We start from the raw sequence: 18380 nt of genomic DNA on the forward strand, positions 1-18380 counted from the left end.
TATTTACATGATATAATTCTGATAAAAACAAAACACAAATGTATTTGTAAAGAGTGCAATAATACTGCAAGTGGGGACTACTGATCTACTTTTCATTATATTCCAACCCTGTCATAGTACCTCTTCTGTGCCCGACAGTGAGTTGACTGGTCACTGGAGTATGGTTGGATGCAGGCTTGGTCTAGAAGTTATAGCTGATGATAATATACAAATCCATCTTCAGAAACCAATTCTCCTGCCATTCACTATTATTTTGCTCGTGATTAACATAGTATTATTTCAGGGCATTGTATTATTTCAGGGCATTGGTATTTTTTTTTATTGGCCACTTCTAATGATGTCATGTCAAGACTATCCCACTCCATTCACTCTCATTTTACCTCTAATTCTTCGATCAGTGTTTGAAGAAGTGAAGGCAGCTAGAGCAGGGTGGCCAAGGCAAAACTCAACATTGATAAGCAGATTAAAGACCACGTGTTACTTGCTAACACGATCAACAAACTTTCTTTCTCTTTACTGACAATTGAGAATTGCATAATTGGGGGCCATTTAGCCAGATTGGATTTGTCAGGACAGACCTGATCATTTTCCCACAATGTTCAATAGATGCTGTTGAAACCATATTGGAAGAGCTTGACAAGAGGTGTAGTTGGTTCTGTAGCACAAGTCTTGCAAACTGCACTGGAGTGAATCAACTTAGCTGAACACTGGCCTCTGATGGTGGAGATCTCAGAAGGTAGCCATATGTTATCATGCATTTATCAATAGCGGCTAGACCGAGTTGCTGATATTTCAGTATTCTCATGTTGAGCCCCACCATTATCGAGGATGGGAATGTTCTTGTAAGATTCACTTCCTGTTAGATGTTGAATTAGCCACCATTGTTAACAACTGGATCTGGTGATGGCTTTGGAAGCAACTGCGGCTCATTCAATGATTGCCCACAAATAAACTGAAAACTAAAAGGCCCAACAGACATGGAAATACTCAAGTCTGTGACATTGGCAGACACATGACTGGTGACTTCCCCCAAGCCAGTGCCCAGGTGAAGAAGCCATAACATAATGGCAAACAGGCAGGAAGTTAAACCACTTTGATTACATGATAAGAAAGAACAAAATCGAAAGTAGTTAAAGGGGTATCATCTCAGTTACATGTAAAAGTTCAGTTTGAGTAAAGATTAAGGTTAAGAAATAGAGGCAATAAAGTTCTAATGATCCTAATGTTAATGACAAGGTTCATGAGCTGTTGAGGAACAAGGGAAGTGACAGCTCAGAAGCGATTCAAGAATATGTTGAGTATTGTTAAAAAACTGCGCTTCATCTATACTTTTTAAAACAAAGGTTTTGGGCGAATAATTGAATTTGATAAAGGACAGCGAGGACCGATAAATATTATACCTTTCATCACAAACAAATGAAAGTTATTGTCCTTTAAAGTGTAAAACAGGTTGCAACCTGCATGTTCATATTCCGAATAGAGTTTTATACATCAGGAAAAAACCCATGCCTTACCTCGGAGTCCAGCGGTACCCATATACTTTTCTTCCTGTTGATACAACTCCTTCTGTTGTTGGGTGAGTGGCAGGGTTTGCGAATGGCTACTGTAGCTAGAGCAAAATCGAATTACTTGTTCGTGAGCTCCTTTCATAAAATAAATCTCTGCTTTATCCTTTGGTGAAAGAAACACGAATGAATAGCTATTATGACACTTGCAAATAATTGTCACAATCTGCTTTAAGCAATGTCACTTCTTTCGATTACTTCCACGGCAGATCGTTTATATTTGATATCTGTGTGAGCTATAAAAACAGCCAAAGCAAATATTTATGCCAAATTTACTCCTGTTTTTTGAAGAGGTGACCAAGAGGATTGATGGGGACTGGAGAACAGAGACCCTAATACATAATGCGTAGAAGAAGATATATTGCTTGCCTGCCCTCATCAAATAGGGCACTGAGTACGGGTTGGGTTGTCATGTTACAGCAATAGAGGACTGCATAAGACATTGTTAAGGCCTGTAATATTACATATAATTCTAGTCACCATTCTATAGGAACGATGTGACTAAGCCAGAGGGGATGGAAAAATGTTTCACAGGGATGTTGCAGACACTGGAGGGCTTGAGTTATAAGGAGAGAGTGAATACGTTGGGACTGCTTTTCCTGGACTTTACAAGGCTGAGACATGACCTTAGAGATTTATAGAATCAAGAGAGGCAAAGATAAAGTGGATGATTCAGCCCCTTTTCAGGGAAGGGAGGTCTTAAACTGAGGGGAAATGTTCAGGTTTCCACAGAGTTGTGGTTTCATGGTATGAGCTGCCAGAGGAAGTGATAGATATGGGTACAATTACAATGTTCAAAAGGCACTTGGACAGGTTCATGGATATCTATTTATTTATTTATTTATTTAATTATTTATTTCGAACAGAATAAAAGAATAAAAAGCAAGTGTGAAACAGCATACAAAAAACAAAACAAGAATATGTATAAAGTGTCATAAACAATATCTATAAATAAATGAAATCGTTTGTGTCCGAAAAGAAGCCAAAGCTTATTAATTCCCACCCCTTATTCAACTGCTTATAATTATCTTATACAAATTTAGCAGCTATATGTACACCATATGTACACCAGCAGCTATATGTATACCAAATTATTTACATTTATACACTAATTAAATATTTACAAAGCCATACAAAAAAGAGAGAAAAATCATAAAAAAAGATAGGAAATATTTTTTTTTTAAATATGGCCCAAATTCAGGAATTTGGGGTGAGCTCCGGAAGGCACATTGGTCGGTAACATGAAAACTGAATAATGATCCCTATTATGATCCCTCAGGCAATGATCCCTACGAGATTGATCCCTCCTCCTGCACCTATTTTCTATGTTTCTATGTTTCCATGCTCAAACCATTGTCTTATTTTAGATCAGCTCAATTTCAAAGCCAGAGTATATGAAACACCAGAAATGAGTAGAGGAAAGTTTTGGCCGTTAAGAACTGAAAGCCTATCCTTAGCAAAATCTACTGCCCAAGAAAATGATTCACTCTTAATCCACATTTTTTGATTAACAATATAATTTTCAAGTAACACGAAGGACCATGTTATGAATGACATTCAGCTATATAAACAGAGTAGATCAATACGACAGCAGTTGGAGATGACAAGGATGAGAGCAGGTAGAAAACCACAGAGGAAATGCAGGAGGAAGACGAGGAGGAATGTTGGAGACAGGAGAAGGGAACGGCAGCTCTATTAATGCGCGGCCCTCCACACACTCAGTATCAATCCCAATATTGTTGTCAAAGGTAGGTGCTGTTGTGGTCTGGCCGGCAAACCTCTACCGTGAGGAGGCCAGGCGTCAACTCTTGGACATCTTCTCATACTTAAGCTTGGACTATGATCCCTTTGAGGAATATCAGGCCACCGTCTCCCAAATTATCACTGATCTTGTTGCCTCCAGCCATCTCCCCTCCACACCCTCCAACCTTATTGTTCCCTAATCCCATTTCTATCTACTTCCCAATATCCAAAAGCAGGAATGCCCTGGCAGACACATTTCCTCTGTATGCTCATGCCCTAAACAGATTTCCCACCCCTCTCTTTTCCGGCTTTCTTCTCCCTACTCCATCCTGAAGGACGCTCCTGACGCCAAAATGTTTCACAGGGATGTTGCAGACACTGGAGGGCTTGAGTTATAAGGAGAGTGAATAGGTTGGGACTGCTTTTCCTGGACTTTACAAGGCTGAGACATGACCTTAAAGATTTATAGAATCAAGAGAGGCATTACCTTGCCCGATCCACTGGGTTATCCAGCACTTTGTTTTTTGCTAACAGAGTAGAACTCCAGTTTTATTGACAAAAGAACACACACTCTGCTGAAATACTACACACAAGCAAATAACTTGATTCACTACCCATCTCCATCCAGCTGGGAAGAAAAAATAGACTTTAAATTATTTCTCTGACGAACATGTAAACCTGTCCTGCATGTCTATTCGCTTAAATTCCTCTCTTTTAAATATGTTCTGAACTCAAAAATTTTACATATTCCATTGGGAATTTCCATTTTTTTTCTCAGACTCCCATGACCCTTTCAACAAAACCACCAAATTGTTTGGTGCAACATCAAGAACATACATTAGAAACACAGCGAGTCCCCCATGGGAGGCAGAAAGAGTTGACCATCTCACAAACTCCTGCCGCATTTGTGGAGGAGTCAGTGGTTTCCACATTGGCCTCATGACGTACCTCAGAACCCACAAAACTGAAGAGGAAGGAAGCTATCAAGAATCTTAAAGGGCAACCTAAGAAGATAACAACAATGACAGATCCATTTTGGAACATTATGGATGTCATACAAATGCCAACCCAAGAAAAACTGTAGAAAGCAATTGCAAAGTATATGATTATAACAAGTGATATTGTTTATCTTTAGGATGAGATCATTACAATTTTAAAGTGCAGCAGCAGCAATTTATTTTTGCGCAAAGGACAAAGGGAGATTGATGGCTCCACAAACTCTATACACTAAACTTGTGTCGTTGATGCATAAAGTGAAAATATTAAACATATACTGTAGTAAGTACGTCTCCGATGTTCACTACGTTGATCTTTTAATCCAAGTAACATTTGTTATTCCAGAGTGCATCTAACCTGCTGAGTTTTGTGTACACACTTGACAGCCATCCATTTCTGCTCAGATGTAAATGGATATTCAGCTCGCCTTATATAATCCTGCTGGAGACCTTCCAGTCCCATCTTGTGAGAAAGGGATGGAGGGAAAAGTAGACATCAATCACTTTCCAATAAATGTTTGATAAATTACACTACATGGATAAACATTTTTTTAATAGAATAACTTATTCGCATTAACACAATACAAAGATGCAGTTGTGTGTCATTAGACTAACTCAATTAACAGATCAATTATTTGGTTCAAAAACAAACTGTCGTCCTACACAACATATTCAGAATTTAGGTTTATTTGTCCTGTCGTGAATGATTTAACTGTAAAATACTGCACAGAAAGCAGCAATGCTATCCATGCTCGAGCTGCCTGTTTGGCAGAGCTGGCCATTTCCAGTAGTCTAGTTCATTTCTTTACTTCAGGTATTTATCCAATTTTTTTCTGAATAAAAACTTTGATTGATTCCGACACCCTTTCAATTGTCAGTACCCTGTGTAAAAGTCTTTTTTTTTACAAATTAGCTGCGTCTTAAAATCTTAAATCGGTCTCATGATATATCCAACTAGTTCTTCCTGGCTGCTCTACCAAACTCCGAGGTTCAAACCAAGATCTTTGCTTGCAACTGCTATTGAGCAATCCCTACAAAGTGCACACAGGTAGACAATAATTGAGTCAATTCTCCAAAATCAATGAATCCAGATACAAGTCACTCTGTTTAAAAACAAAACCTTTCCCCTCAAATCCCCTTTCAATCTCCTTCTTCTCATGCTAACGATGCCCTGTTGTTTTGATGCCCAAACAATTCTGACTTTCCAACCCATCTGAGCCCCTTATCATTTTATATATCTCTCTCTCTCAGTTCACCCCTCAGCCTCCTTCACTCCAGAAAAATAACCCCAGCCGATCAATCTCCCCTTGGAACTAAAGTCCTCCAATCCAAGCAACATCCTGGCGAATCTCCTCTACTCTTTCCAGCATAAACACAACGCTGAATATTATGTGCAACCATAAGTACACACAATCCTCCAAGTGCAATCTAAGCAGTATTATATAAAGTTGCGACATATGCCCCAACTTTTATATTCTATGCACTGGCCTATGAAGGCAAGCATGCCAGATGCCCTCGTCACCACCCTATGTTGCCTTGAGCCATGTGCCGGGAACTATGGACATACTCCAAGGCAGCTCAGATCATTAACAATCCTTTGTGTGCCCTACTATTTGTTAATGATATCTTACCCTGACTTGACTTCCTAAATTGTATCACCTTGCACATGTTTGGATTAAATTCTACATGCTATTTCTGCACCCAACCACCCTTGTTATGCACAACATTACATATCTGTCCAAATGAAAATTCATAAAATTAAGACACTAAAATCGCAGGATAATAGATTTAATAAAGTTATTCAATACCCGTTAGGTTTTGTATCATTAAATTTGTGTATAATTTTGTTTTTTTAAAATCAAGTTCTATTGGAACTTGGCAAACTACTTTTCGATGTTTTAAATTAAACTGCCTCTTCCCAACCCAAATGGCATAAACACCATCCTTCTGAAGAAGGGTTTCAGCCCGAAACGTTGCCTATTTCCTTCGCTCCATAGATGCTGCTGCACCTGCTGAGTTTCTCCAGCATTTTTGTGTACCTGGCATAAACACCATCCTTCTATCACTGTAATTTACATAATCTGAAATTCATGCAGTAATGTTATGCTTCACAGGTCTGGACATCAAAATAAATTGAACCCATTTCCCCACAAACAACAATTAACAGATAATACAATCATTTAACTTGAATTTTGGTAATTGAGACAAAAAGATTAGCCATTGAGTGAGGTTTATATCACATCTAATCGGACTGCAGTGATTCAGACATACCTTCATTGAAATAAAGTAAAAGTTAAGCAAACATTATTCAGTAACAAAATATGAACTTAGACCACAAATATTGAAATGGATGATTTCTCAAATATTCACCTTCATTGCCAGTGCAATCAAAGCACCCTCAGTTGGTTGCCCCATTAAAGAATCAATTCGAATAACAGCATCATTACATACACAGCCCACCTGGATAAGCATAAAAAGAGCAGGTCAATTGTGTGCAAACATTTTCACAATAAAGCAAATGGAATATTAATTTTAATAGTACAGTTCATTTGTTCAATTTAGTTCACAGATTTGTCAACAATTTCCGTACCTCCACAATTTTGCTTATAGATGATTTGGAGAAGCCATGTATTACCTCACCATCCATCACTACTTCTCCGTGTCTATTATAGCCTACACCAGTAACCTGCACAATACACAAAATGGAACGATATTTTTTTTTTAATGGATTAAAAGAAATTCAACCAAAATCATACAGAGATTTAAAACAAACACAAACGTCGACCATAATAAAATGCCAAGAACAAAAAAGTCAGTGTGGGAATAGGAGGGCAAGTGAAAGTGCTTAGCAACCGGAAGATCAGGTAAGCTTAGGCGGATTGAGCGGAGGTGTTCAGCGAAATGATCGCCGACCCTGCGCTTGGTCTCTCCAATATATAGGAGTCCACACCTGGAACAGCGGATACAGTTGGTGAGGTTGGAGGAGGTACAAGTGAACCTCTGCCTCATCTGAAAAGACTGTCGGGGTCCTTGGACGGAGTTGAGGGGGGAGGTATAGGAACAAGGGTTGCATCTCCTGCGGTTGCAGGGGTAAGTACTTGGGGAGGGGGTGGTTTGGGTGGGAAGGGACCGAGTTAACCAGGGAGTTGCGGTGGGAACGGTCTCAGCGGAAAGCGGAAAAGGATGGAGATGGGACGATGTGGCTTGTGGTGGGATCCCATTGGAGGTAGCGAAAATGACGGAGTATTATGTGCTGTATGCAACGGCAGATTGGGTGACTCTGTCCCTGTTGAGGATTAGGGGGACTCTGTCGCTGTTGAGACTGGGGAGAGGGGGAGCAAGAGCGGAGCTGCGGGATATCGAGGAAACCCTAGGGAGGGCCTCATCTATGATGGAAGAGGAGAACCCCCATTCCCTAAAGAATGAGGACATCTCAGAAGTTCTGGTATGGAACACCTCATCTTGGGCGCAGATGCTGGGTAGACGGAGGAATTGGGTAGTGGATAGAGTCTCTACAGGAAACAGGGTGGGAAGAAGTGTAGTCTAGATAGCTGTGGGAGTCAGTGGGTTTATAATAAATGTCAGTCAATAGTCTATCTCCTGTGATGGGTCGTGAGATTAAGAAACAGTAGGGAGATGTCGGAGATGGTCCAAGTAAATTTGAGTACAGCATGGAAATTAGTAGTAAAGTTAATGAAGTCAGTGAGTTCTGCATAACTGCAGGAAGTAGCACCGATGCAGTCATCAATATAGTGGAGATCGAATTCGGGGATAGGGCCAGTGTACACCTGGAAAAGGGATTGTTCGACGTACCCTACAAAGAGGCAGGCATAGCTGGGGCCCATATGGTGCCCATGACTACGCCTTGGATTTGGAGGAAGTGGAAAGAGTCGAAGGAGAAGTTGTTAAGAGTGAGAACCAGCTCTGCTAGGCGGAGGAGGAGAGTGTAAGATTACCTATGTCAGGATACTATTAGTTGACAATAGCTCAGCCTTAAATACTATAATACCAAGTAAGCTCATCTCTAAACCTTGACCTTGGCCTTCATCCACAACTGGCTTCTGGACTTCTTGACCAGCAGACTTCACTCAGTTACAGCTGGTCATATATTTCCTCCACCCTGACCCTCAACACTGGTATTCCTCAGGATTCTGTGCTCATTCCCCTGCTCTACTCCTTGTGGACACGTGATTGTAGCACCAAGTACAAAGCCCACTTGATCTTTAAGTTTGCTGATGATACCTGGATCAACAACTAGAGACAACATAGGAAAGAGATCGGGAACCTTATGTCATGATGTCAGAATAACCAAGCCCTTAATGACAGCAAGATAAGAGTCAATTGTTCACCGAAGGAAGTGAGGTTAAACACAGCCCTGTCCTCATCATAAGATCTGTTGTACAGAAGGTCGCGAGCTTCAAGTTCCTTGACATCTATTTCATCAGCAACCTAACTATTCACACTGACGAGGTGATCAAGGAAGCTGACATCTGCTTTCACAAAAATATTTGGCATACCCACGAGGATTTTATCATACTTTTGCAGATGCTTTAGAGAAAGTATTTTGACGGGCTGCATCTCAGCATGATATGGCAACTGCTCTACCCTTGAACGCCTAAACGTGCAGAGAGAGGGGTGAAAGCTGCCTAGTCAATCACAGGCTTGTCGCTTCCTTCTATCCAGTCCATCTTCATGGTGCATTGTACAAGGAAGGCTGGAAGTATCGTCAAAGATGCCTACCTACTTGTCTATTTGTTTTCTCTCTTCTACCTTCTGGGAGAAGATACAGGAGCTTGAAAACTCGGACTTCCAGACTTAAGAACAGTTTCTTCCCAACTGCTAACAGAATCCTGAACCAATCACCTCATTTACGGTTCCTTCCCAGAGTTCGTGCTGCGGTCTTTACTCTGCCTCATTCAGTTATTCTATTTTTGTGCGTTAGTATGTTTTTGCACTACTTCAGATTGCAGTACAATCTTTGCACCATTCTGCCATTTTGCATTCATTGCTGTATTTATTGATGTATCGATCATCACCTTATACTGTTTATTCTATGAATTTCGTGGAAACAAAGAGTTTCGTTGCATCCAGGTGTATATGACAATAAACTAATCCAAACTATAAATCTAAACTAAATTAGAATCTGCAAACTTAAAACATCTCATAACATGCTTGAGGGGAAGGGGGGGGCAGCGAGAAATAGCTGCTAGGAAAGGTTGGACAGACTGGCATTGTGCTCTCTGGAACACTAGAGGTTGCAGGGAGACCTGATGGAAGTGTACAAAATTATGAGAGGCATTGATAGGGTAACCAGTCAGAATACTTATGGCAGGATTGAAAAATCAAATACTAGAGGGCATAGCTTTATGGTGGGAGAGGCAATGTGCAGAGATGTGCAGAGCAAGGATTTAAAAAAAGCACAAAGTGTGGAGAGTGGTTGAATAGCACTGTCGAGGATGGGAGTTGAAGCAGACACATTAGTGGCATTTTAAAGACTTTTGGATAGGCATATGGATATGAAGGGAATGGAGGGATATGGGTTATGTGCAGGTAGATAAGTGGTGGTCTTAGCATTACAAGTAATAGGAGTAGAATTAGGTCCATCGAGTCTACTCTGCCATTCAATCATGGCTGATCTCTGCCTCCTAATCCCATTTCCTGCCTTCTCCCCATAACCCTTGATACCCCATAACCCTTTCCACATACCTCGACTTCATCTTATCCCCCCTAGTCCAATCCCTCCCTACCTATGTCCAATTCACCTCACATACACTTTGTCTCCTCAATGACGTTTTCCAGGCCCCCAATCCCTCATCTTTACTATGGATGTCCAATCACTCTACATCTCCATCCCCCACCAAGTAGGGTCTTAAAGCCCTCCGTTTCGTCCTCGGCCACAGAACCAGCCAATTTCCATCCACCAATACTGTCCTCCGCCTAGCACAGCTGGTCCTTACCCTCAACAACATCTCCTTCAACTCTTCCCACTTCCTCCAATTCGAAGGCGTAGCTCTGGGCACTCACATGAGCCCTCGGTATGCCTCCCTCTTTGTAGGGTACGTCGAACAATCCCTGTTCCAGGCGTACACTGGTCCTATCCCCGAACTCTACCTCCGCTACATTGACGACTGCATTGGTGCGACCTCCTGCACCCATGCAGAACTCTAATGATTTCCACCCTGCATTCAAATTCACTTGGACCATCTTCGACATCATCTACCGTTTCTGGATCTCACCGTCTCCATCACAGGAAATAGATTATTGACCGACATCTACTACAAACCTACCGACTCCTATAGCTATCATGACTACACTTCTTCCCACCCTGCATCCTGTAAAGAATCTATCCCCTCCTCCCAATTCCTCTGTCTACGCCGCATCTGCGCCCAGGATGAGGTGTTCCATACCAGGGCATCGGAGGTGTCTTTATTCTTTAGGAAACGGGGGTTTCCCTCTTCCAACATAGTTGAGGCTCTCACTAGGGTCTCCTCGATATCCCGCAGCTCCGCTCTTGCTCTCCCTCCCCCCCCACCCCCCCCCCATTCATAACAAGGACATTTCGAGCGGGATCCCACTACTGGCCACAACTTCCCATCTCCACCCCATTCTGCTTTCCGCAGAGACCGCTCCCTCTCCGAAACTCCCTGGTCAACTCGTCCCTTCCCACCCAAACCATTCCCTCCCTAGGTACTTTCCTCTGCAACTGCAGGAGATGCAAAACCTGTCCGTTTACCTCCCGCCTCGACTCCATCCAAGGACCCAAAGAGGTTTTCCAGGTGAGTCAGACGTTCACTTGCACCTCCTCCAATCTCATCTACTGTATCCGCTGTTCCAGGTTTCAACTTCTCTACATCGGCGACATCAAGCGCAGGCTTGGCGATCATTTCACTGAACACCTCCGCTCAGTCTGTCTTAACCTACCTGATCTCCTGCTGGCTCAGCACTTCAACTCCCCCTCACATTCCCAATCTGACCTTTCTGTCCTGAGCCTCCTCCATTGTCAGAGTGAGGCAAATTGGAGGAAAATTGGAGTACAAATTGGAAGAACGGCACCTCATAGTTCACACCGCAGCGGTATGAGACTTCTCTAACTTCAGATAGCCCTTGCTTTCTCTCTCCATCCCCTTCCCAGTTCTCCCATTAGTCTTACTGTCTCCAACTACATTATATCTATGTCCCGCCCCCTCCCCTGACATCGGTCTGAATGAGGGTCTCGACCCGAAATGTCGCCCATTCCTTCTCTCCAGAGATGCTGCCTCACCCGCTGACTTACTCCAGCATTTTATGTCTACCCTTGACACCCGTTCTAATAAAGAATTTGTCTATCTCTGCCTTAAAAAAATTCCACTGATTTGCCTCCTCAGCCCTGTGGCAATGAGTTCCACAGATTAACTACCCTCTGACCAAATAAATTCCTCCTAAATGGCGTCAAGTTGGGAAAAGGGGAACTACAATGGGATCTGGGGGTCCTTGTTCATCAGTCTATGAAACTAAGCATGCAGGTACAGCAGACAGGGAAGAATGCGAATGGCATGTTGGACTTTATAACAAGAGGAGTCGAGTATAGGAGCAAAGAGGTCCTTTGGCAGTTGTACAGGACCCTAGTGAGACCACACCTGGAGTATTGTGTGCAGTTTTGGTCCCCTAATTTGAGGAAGGACATTCTTGCTATTGTGGGAGTGCAGCATAGGTTTACAAGGATAATTCCCGGGATGGCGGGACTGTCATATGCTGAGAGAATGGAACGGCTGGGCTTGTACACTCTGGAGTTCAGAAGGATGAGAGGATATCTTATTGAAACATATAAGATTGCTAAGGGTTTGGACACGCTAGAGGCAGGAAACATGTTCCCGATGTTGGGGGAGTCCAGAACCAGGGGCCACAGTTCTATGATTCTATGAAGAAGTAATATTCATTTGTACCTTATAATATCAAATATATCAAGTGTCATGAACCTTTAAGATAAGGTTCATTTATTACTTAAACAGCAATGTCAAGCAAAAAAAAAATAATTCTTACCTCAGCATGTTGCCCATCTGATGTATAAATGTGAGTTACTGTCATTTCGTTCTTTGTTAATGTCCCAGTTTTATCAGAGCATATTACATTACAACAACCTAGAATGGAGATATGACAAATGATATTTAGCAAATAATATTTTTCCATGACTAAAACCTTTTAGCAAATCAGCGTAGTCATTCTGTTCTGATTATTTACACTAATAACATTAAATCCATTTTCCACATTGCTGATATTGATCACATTCAATGTTCATCCCTGAATATCTGTGAATTGGAGGCTGCTTATAGTTAACCTTAATTAGATTTGCAATTCACTTGATATTACATTCAAACATTCAACCTGTGAAACAATGCAATAAATGCAACACAATGGGAATATGAACATTTTCTCTGCTAATGTTTAATAGAATTAACTTTTACCAAGCGTTTCCACGATTGGGAGTTTCTTCACAATGGCTCTCTTCTTTACCATTCTCATTACACCAAGAGCCAAAGTTACAGTCACAACTATGGGCAAACCCTCTGGAATAGCAGCAACAGCCAAGCTAAAAAAAAAACATTTGAAATAGTTGCACATTGAGGTCATTAGCTTTAAATGCAATACATGCAAAATGTAGAATCAAAGGACATTAATTTTGCTCTGTGCATTAGTTACAATCTGAAATGAAATTTTGCTTAGCATTATAACCTTCAAAAATAGAAAAAGAAAAAGTCAATGTTGAAAATTACAGTTTTTATATGAAATAAACTCTCAAATCTTTCCTAAACATCTGAGAATAATCTGAGATATCATAACCCCGCTGAAGGGCTTTCCTGCAAAGCTTTTTGAAGAATCCAAAAAATGGAAGACAGGGTTTTATAACAATTTATGATGATAGTCGAATGCAGGTTAAATAAAACGGTGCAGATATAATTAACCTAAGAATTTACAAAATATTCTGAGTCTTCTGCAATTTTCCAGTTTTTCTCCCACAAGGCGATCATTTTGGCAGAAAAATGATATTCACATTTTTGAAAGTTTTTTTTGGGTGGTGGCAACACTTCATATTTGGTTCATGACAATCTTGCTTTGTCATCTGAAACAATGATCCTCAGTTAACAGCAATGCTGAAAAAACTGAGACTACTTGTTCCGCACAATCAAAGGTTGCATTAGTGTGATTCAGAATGTGAATAGTGCACATATCCTTAAATATTTAACTAAAATACATATCATTCTGCTCCTACTGAATTTGCTGAAATCAGCCAACGAAAGCAGGTTAATTACATTTGCACCAATTTATTCTCTCTGCATTCGACTCCCATCACAGATTTCCTGGTCATTGTTTTCTCCCCCAATCTAACCATGCATTTTAATATTTATCTATACATTCCACAGATTTGAAACATTAATTGTTTTCCTGCCTTGATTTGCACCCTAATGCTGAACTATTCCTGCATTTGTGTCGTTATTTCAGATTTTTTACATTGTCAGTATTTTACCTTGTGTCAGTTTGGATTCTATGGGTGGTACTCATGTTTTGTAGATATGGTACATTTTAGAATGAAGGGTCTCGAATCAATACATCAACGCTCCATTTTCCTCCACGCATTTAAATGCTTAGTGAGTGATGAACTTTTAGGCATACTGTTGAGATGAGATAAAAATCTGAAACTTCGAATATCCTTGCAGTCTGCCATAAACGTCCAGTTGGAAATCAAAAGCAGGGTAATTTTCCGGTGTCCTGACCTATAAATTATCTATGATTTGATTTATTTTTTTAATGATCTATGCTATGATTTTATCAAAACTCATTGCTGTGGAAAAACTGGCTACTTCTACAACTGTGTATTCTCTTCAATTTAAAAGTAACTAATTGGCTGCAAATTATTATTTTTTGGATGTCCTGCAATCCTACAATTGACAACTGAAAATCAAATCTGTATATTTTATCCACTTGCATTATACTGCATTTCCCCTTTTGCTCCTACTTGTTTGCCCATTCAAATATTTATCACACCTACCCTTTTCATAAAATAACATTGACTCACCTCACACCAATAGTAAACATATCGAGGATGCGCTTTCCCTGTAGCCAACCAACCAGCATGATAACACCTTTTATAACAGAAATATGTTTACTGTCAGGCAAATTTGCATGCTTTGAAAAAATTGAAACGTCTGTAATTCCATATTTCTTTACGACAGAAGGATATTCAACCCAATGAGTTTGACAGTTTGCTGAGCAATCCTAATTCATCCCTATGTTTTGCTGTAACACAATCTCTTTACATTTCCTGGTCAATGGCGAGTTCCAGAATGTTGATGGTGGTGAACACGGTGACGAGAATGTCATTGAATGTCAAGTTGCTGGTTCAATTTTGTGCTTAAGATGGTCATTGTTTGGTAGTTGTGTTGCACGAGTATTATAGAATGGTGGGGTCTGCACTTAAATTAGCTCATACCTTTTTTTGATTACCTTCACTAAGCAAACATTACATTATGATAAATTCCTGTTGACAGTTGAATTTCAACAGAGAATGCTCCAGACGATCCTGCCCATTGACGGAGGGAACGGCCAAAGCCTCTTACAAGGTCAAAAAAAATTATGTACAGGGGAGGTGATATTCCTGTATTTCTCTTTAACTGATCATACAGAGAATAATGTTCCACTTTACTGTAAAACCAAGATGACGTAGCATCCTCAGGATTTTAGTGTGCCAAACTGGCACATTTATGGATATTACTCTCATTAACACCCATACACACTTATGTTTCTCATTTCCTACTTGCTACAATTTACATGGAGCATGAGAAATGGGTAGCTGGTGAGTTAAAGGAAGCGTGGAAAACAGAACCCAATAAGCCAGTTACAAATCACTGGAATTGTCCAACAGCTGGATGGCAGATTATTGGAGTTTTTATGCAATGACTATGTCAGAAGGAAACAAGATTCAATTACACTTCTGTGGGTCAGGTGTCACATGGGCTGAACCTCCTCCCTTGAAGAATATATCAAATTAGATGGATTTTTATTGATAATTTGGTAGTTTCCTGGTCACATACCTGGAAACTACCAGTGCTTGGTTTTCAAAGCATCCTTACTAAATTTTTCTTCAAAAGGTTTTGCTTCTTTATAAGGATGTTCCATGCTAACATCATTCTAAGAAGCAACACTAGTGTTATATTAAAATTTCTTAAACCTGTGTAATGTCAAAATATTTGCAAAGGAGTAGCTTAGCCTTGAGCTCAATTACTAATGCTTTGGCCTTAGTTATCAATCTGATACAGTGCCCTCCATAATGTTTGGGACAGACCATCATTTATTTATTTGCCTCTGTACTCCACAATTTGAGATTTGTAATTGAAAAAAATCACATGTTGTTAAAGTGCACATTGTCAGATTTTATTAAAGGCCATCTTTATACATTTTAGTTTCACCATGTAGCAATTACAGCAGCGTTTATACATAGTTCCCCCATTTCAGGGCACCGTAATGTTTGGGACACAGCAATGTCATGAAAAATGGAAGTAGTCATGTTTAGAATTTTGTTGCATATCCTTTGCATGCAATGACTGCTTGAAGTCTGCAATTCATGGACATCACCAGTTGCCGGGTGTCTTCTCTGGTGATGCTCTGCCAGGCCTGTATTGCAGCTAGTCCCCTTCAGTTTTCTCTTCAGCATATAAAAGGCATGCTGAATTGGGTTCAGATCAGGCGATTGACTTGGCCACTCAGGAATTGACCATTTTTTAGCTTTGAAAAACTCCTTTGTTGCTTTAGCAGTATGTTTGGGATCATTGTCCTGCTGTAGCATGAAACGCCGGCTAATGAGTTTTGAGGCATTTGTTTGAACTTGAGCAGATAAGATGTGTCCACACACTACATAATTCATTATGCTACTACCATCAGCAGTTGTATCATTAATGAAGATAAGTGAGTACCTTCTGCAGCCATACATGCCCAGGCCATAACTCCCCCACCACCGTGTTTCACAGATGTGGTGGTATGCTTTGGATCTTGGGCAGTTGCTTCTCTCCTCCATACTTTGCTCTTGCCATCACGCTGATATGTTAATCTTCGTCTCATCTGTCCACAAGACCTTTTTCCAGAACTGTGGTTGCTCTTTTATGTACTTCTTAGCAAACTGTAACCCGGCCATCCTATTTTTGCAGCTAACCAGTGGTTTGCATCTTGCAGTGTAGCCTCGGTATTTCTGTTCATGAAGTCCTCTGTGGACAGTGGTCATTGACAATCCACACCTGACTCCTGAAAAGTTTCTGATCTGTCAGACAGGTGTTTGTGGATTTTTCTTTATTTGAGAGAGAATTCTTCTGTCGTCAGCTGTGGAGGTCTTCCTTGGCCTGCCAGTCCCTTCTCGATTAGTAAGCTCACCAGTGCTCTCTTTCTTCTTAATGATGTTCCAAACAGTTGATTTTGGCTGATGTATCTAACAGTTGTATTCTTGTTTCTCACAATGGCTTCTTTGACTTTCATTGGCACAACTTTGATAAACAGCAATAAAAGTTTTCAAAGGTGATGGAAAGACTGGAGGAAAGACTTGGTGCTTAATACCTGCATTAAGTAGGCATTTAAACACACATGAGGAATTACAAACACCTGTGAAGCCATGTGTCCCAAACATTATGGTGCCCTGAAATGGGGGGACTATGAATAAACACAGCTGTAATTTCTACACAGTGAAACCAAAATGTATAAAAATACCCTTTAATAAAATCTGACAATGTGCATTTAACCACATGTGATTTTTTTCTTTTACAAATCTCAAATTGTGGAGTACAGAGGCAGATAAATAAATGATGGGTCTTTGTCCCAAACATTATGTAGGGCACTGTAAATAAGTGCAATTGCCTTTTAAACATGCATCTGACGTTCAAAGTCCAATTAATTCTAACAAATCATCAATTTTCTCTGTTATTCATGAAATACACTCTATACTTCATTTCAACATTAAACAGTTGAAATATAAAAAATCAATAGAATACAAAACAGATAACGGATGCAATTCAATTCCATCCTCAAGAGGGTTTAACATCTAAAATTGTTCCGCTTACCAATAATTCCAAATGAATACAATGAGAGCTGTTTTCCGAGCAGATCCATACTTTTCTGTAATGGTGTTTTGGGCGCCTAAAAAAAAATGAAAACAAATTTGAAGGATAAAATAAGTAGATGGTTTGAACTATGATGCAGGTCCTCCCCAGCTTACAAACGCTAGACAATGTACAATCCATAAATACAAACAAGCATTTGGGGAATCGATGAGATGAATTTGGTAGCTACTGCAGGGGTTCTGCTGTGTGAGAATTTGGTTAACGGCTATATTCATGATTTGCGAACAATTCAATTTATAAATGGTAATTAAACCCTGCCATAAACTGGGGAAGGCCATTTAAAGTTAATATAACATCTAATTTTAAATGATCAGCCCTCTCGTTTAATTCTTTAACTTCCTGCCTTGGATCACTCCCTAAGATGACAGCAATGAATACACTCCAAACATTTCAGCGACATAATTACTGCAGTACAAAATTTTTCCAGATCTAAATATGCAATGTTTGCTTTTAATATAATCCTAGATTAAGGTGCCAAACTCCTAGGAAATGACAGCTTTCAAGGTTAAAACCAATATAATCTGAACGGCTAAATTAAAGATAATTTCAAAATACAATATTTCTAATGAATTTTAAAGAAGTTTAGGTCTGCATTCGCCTTCAATGTTGAAATGCAACAGCTCTCAACAAATAATGTGGGTATGAAAGTGCGGATGTTTCACTGCAATTAAACTTCCCTGAGAACAGGAAAAATGCAACATTTTAATGACTAATACATAAATGAATGATAACTTACTTCTTCAGCCTGCATCATTTTAAAAACCTCTCCAAATTCAGAGTTCTCTCCTGTCCCTATAACAATGCCCTGGAAAAAAAGTGATAGAATGTAAACAACCTATTACATGGAACATGCTACACTGTATTCCAGATTAAATTAGCTTGGAGAGCCTGCATTTTGTGTTGTTACATAGAAGGAAATCATTCAATAATTATTTCCAATC

General features: G+C 40.1%; 1 protein-coding gene across 2 annotated transcripts in view; it reads right to left on the reverse strand.

Annotated features, from left to right (window-relative positions):
- The window catches only part of atp2c1 (ATPase secretory pathway Ca2+ transporting 1), a 122123-nt gene that overhangs the window by 29841 nt on the left and 73902 nt on the right, over window positions 1-18380 (reverse strand). For both annotated transcript variants that reach the window (XM_033048773.1, XM_033048782.1), the window contains exons 9-17: window positions 18176-18244; window positions 17380-17455; window positions 14355-14421; window positions 12745-12869; window positions 12323-12420; window positions 6894-6989; window positions 6674-6763; window positions 4662-4766; window positions 1515-1671 (exon numbers count right to left, since the gene is read on the reverse strand). In XM_033048773.1, the coding sequence (XP_032904664.1) occupies window positions 1515-1671; window positions 4662-4766; window positions 6674-6763; window positions 6894-6989; window positions 12323-12420; window positions 12745-12869; window positions 14355-14421; window positions 17380-17455; window positions 18176-18244 (883 nt within the window). The remainder of the gene's footprint in view (window positions 1-1514; window positions 1672-4661; window positions 4767-6673; window positions 6764-6893; window positions 6990-12322; window positions 12421-12744; window positions 12870-14354; window positions 14422-17379; window positions 17456-18175; window positions 18245-18380) is intronic.

The sequence above is a fragment of the Amblyraja radiata genome, chromosome 2 (assembly GCF_010909765.2).
Source record: "Amblyraja radiata isolate CabotCenter1 chromosome 2, sAmbRad1.1.pri, whole genome shotgun sequence".
In the NCBI taxonomy this organism is placed as follows: Eukaryota; Metazoa; Chordata; class Chondrichthyes; order Rajiformes; family Rajidae; genus Amblyraja; species Amblyraja radiata.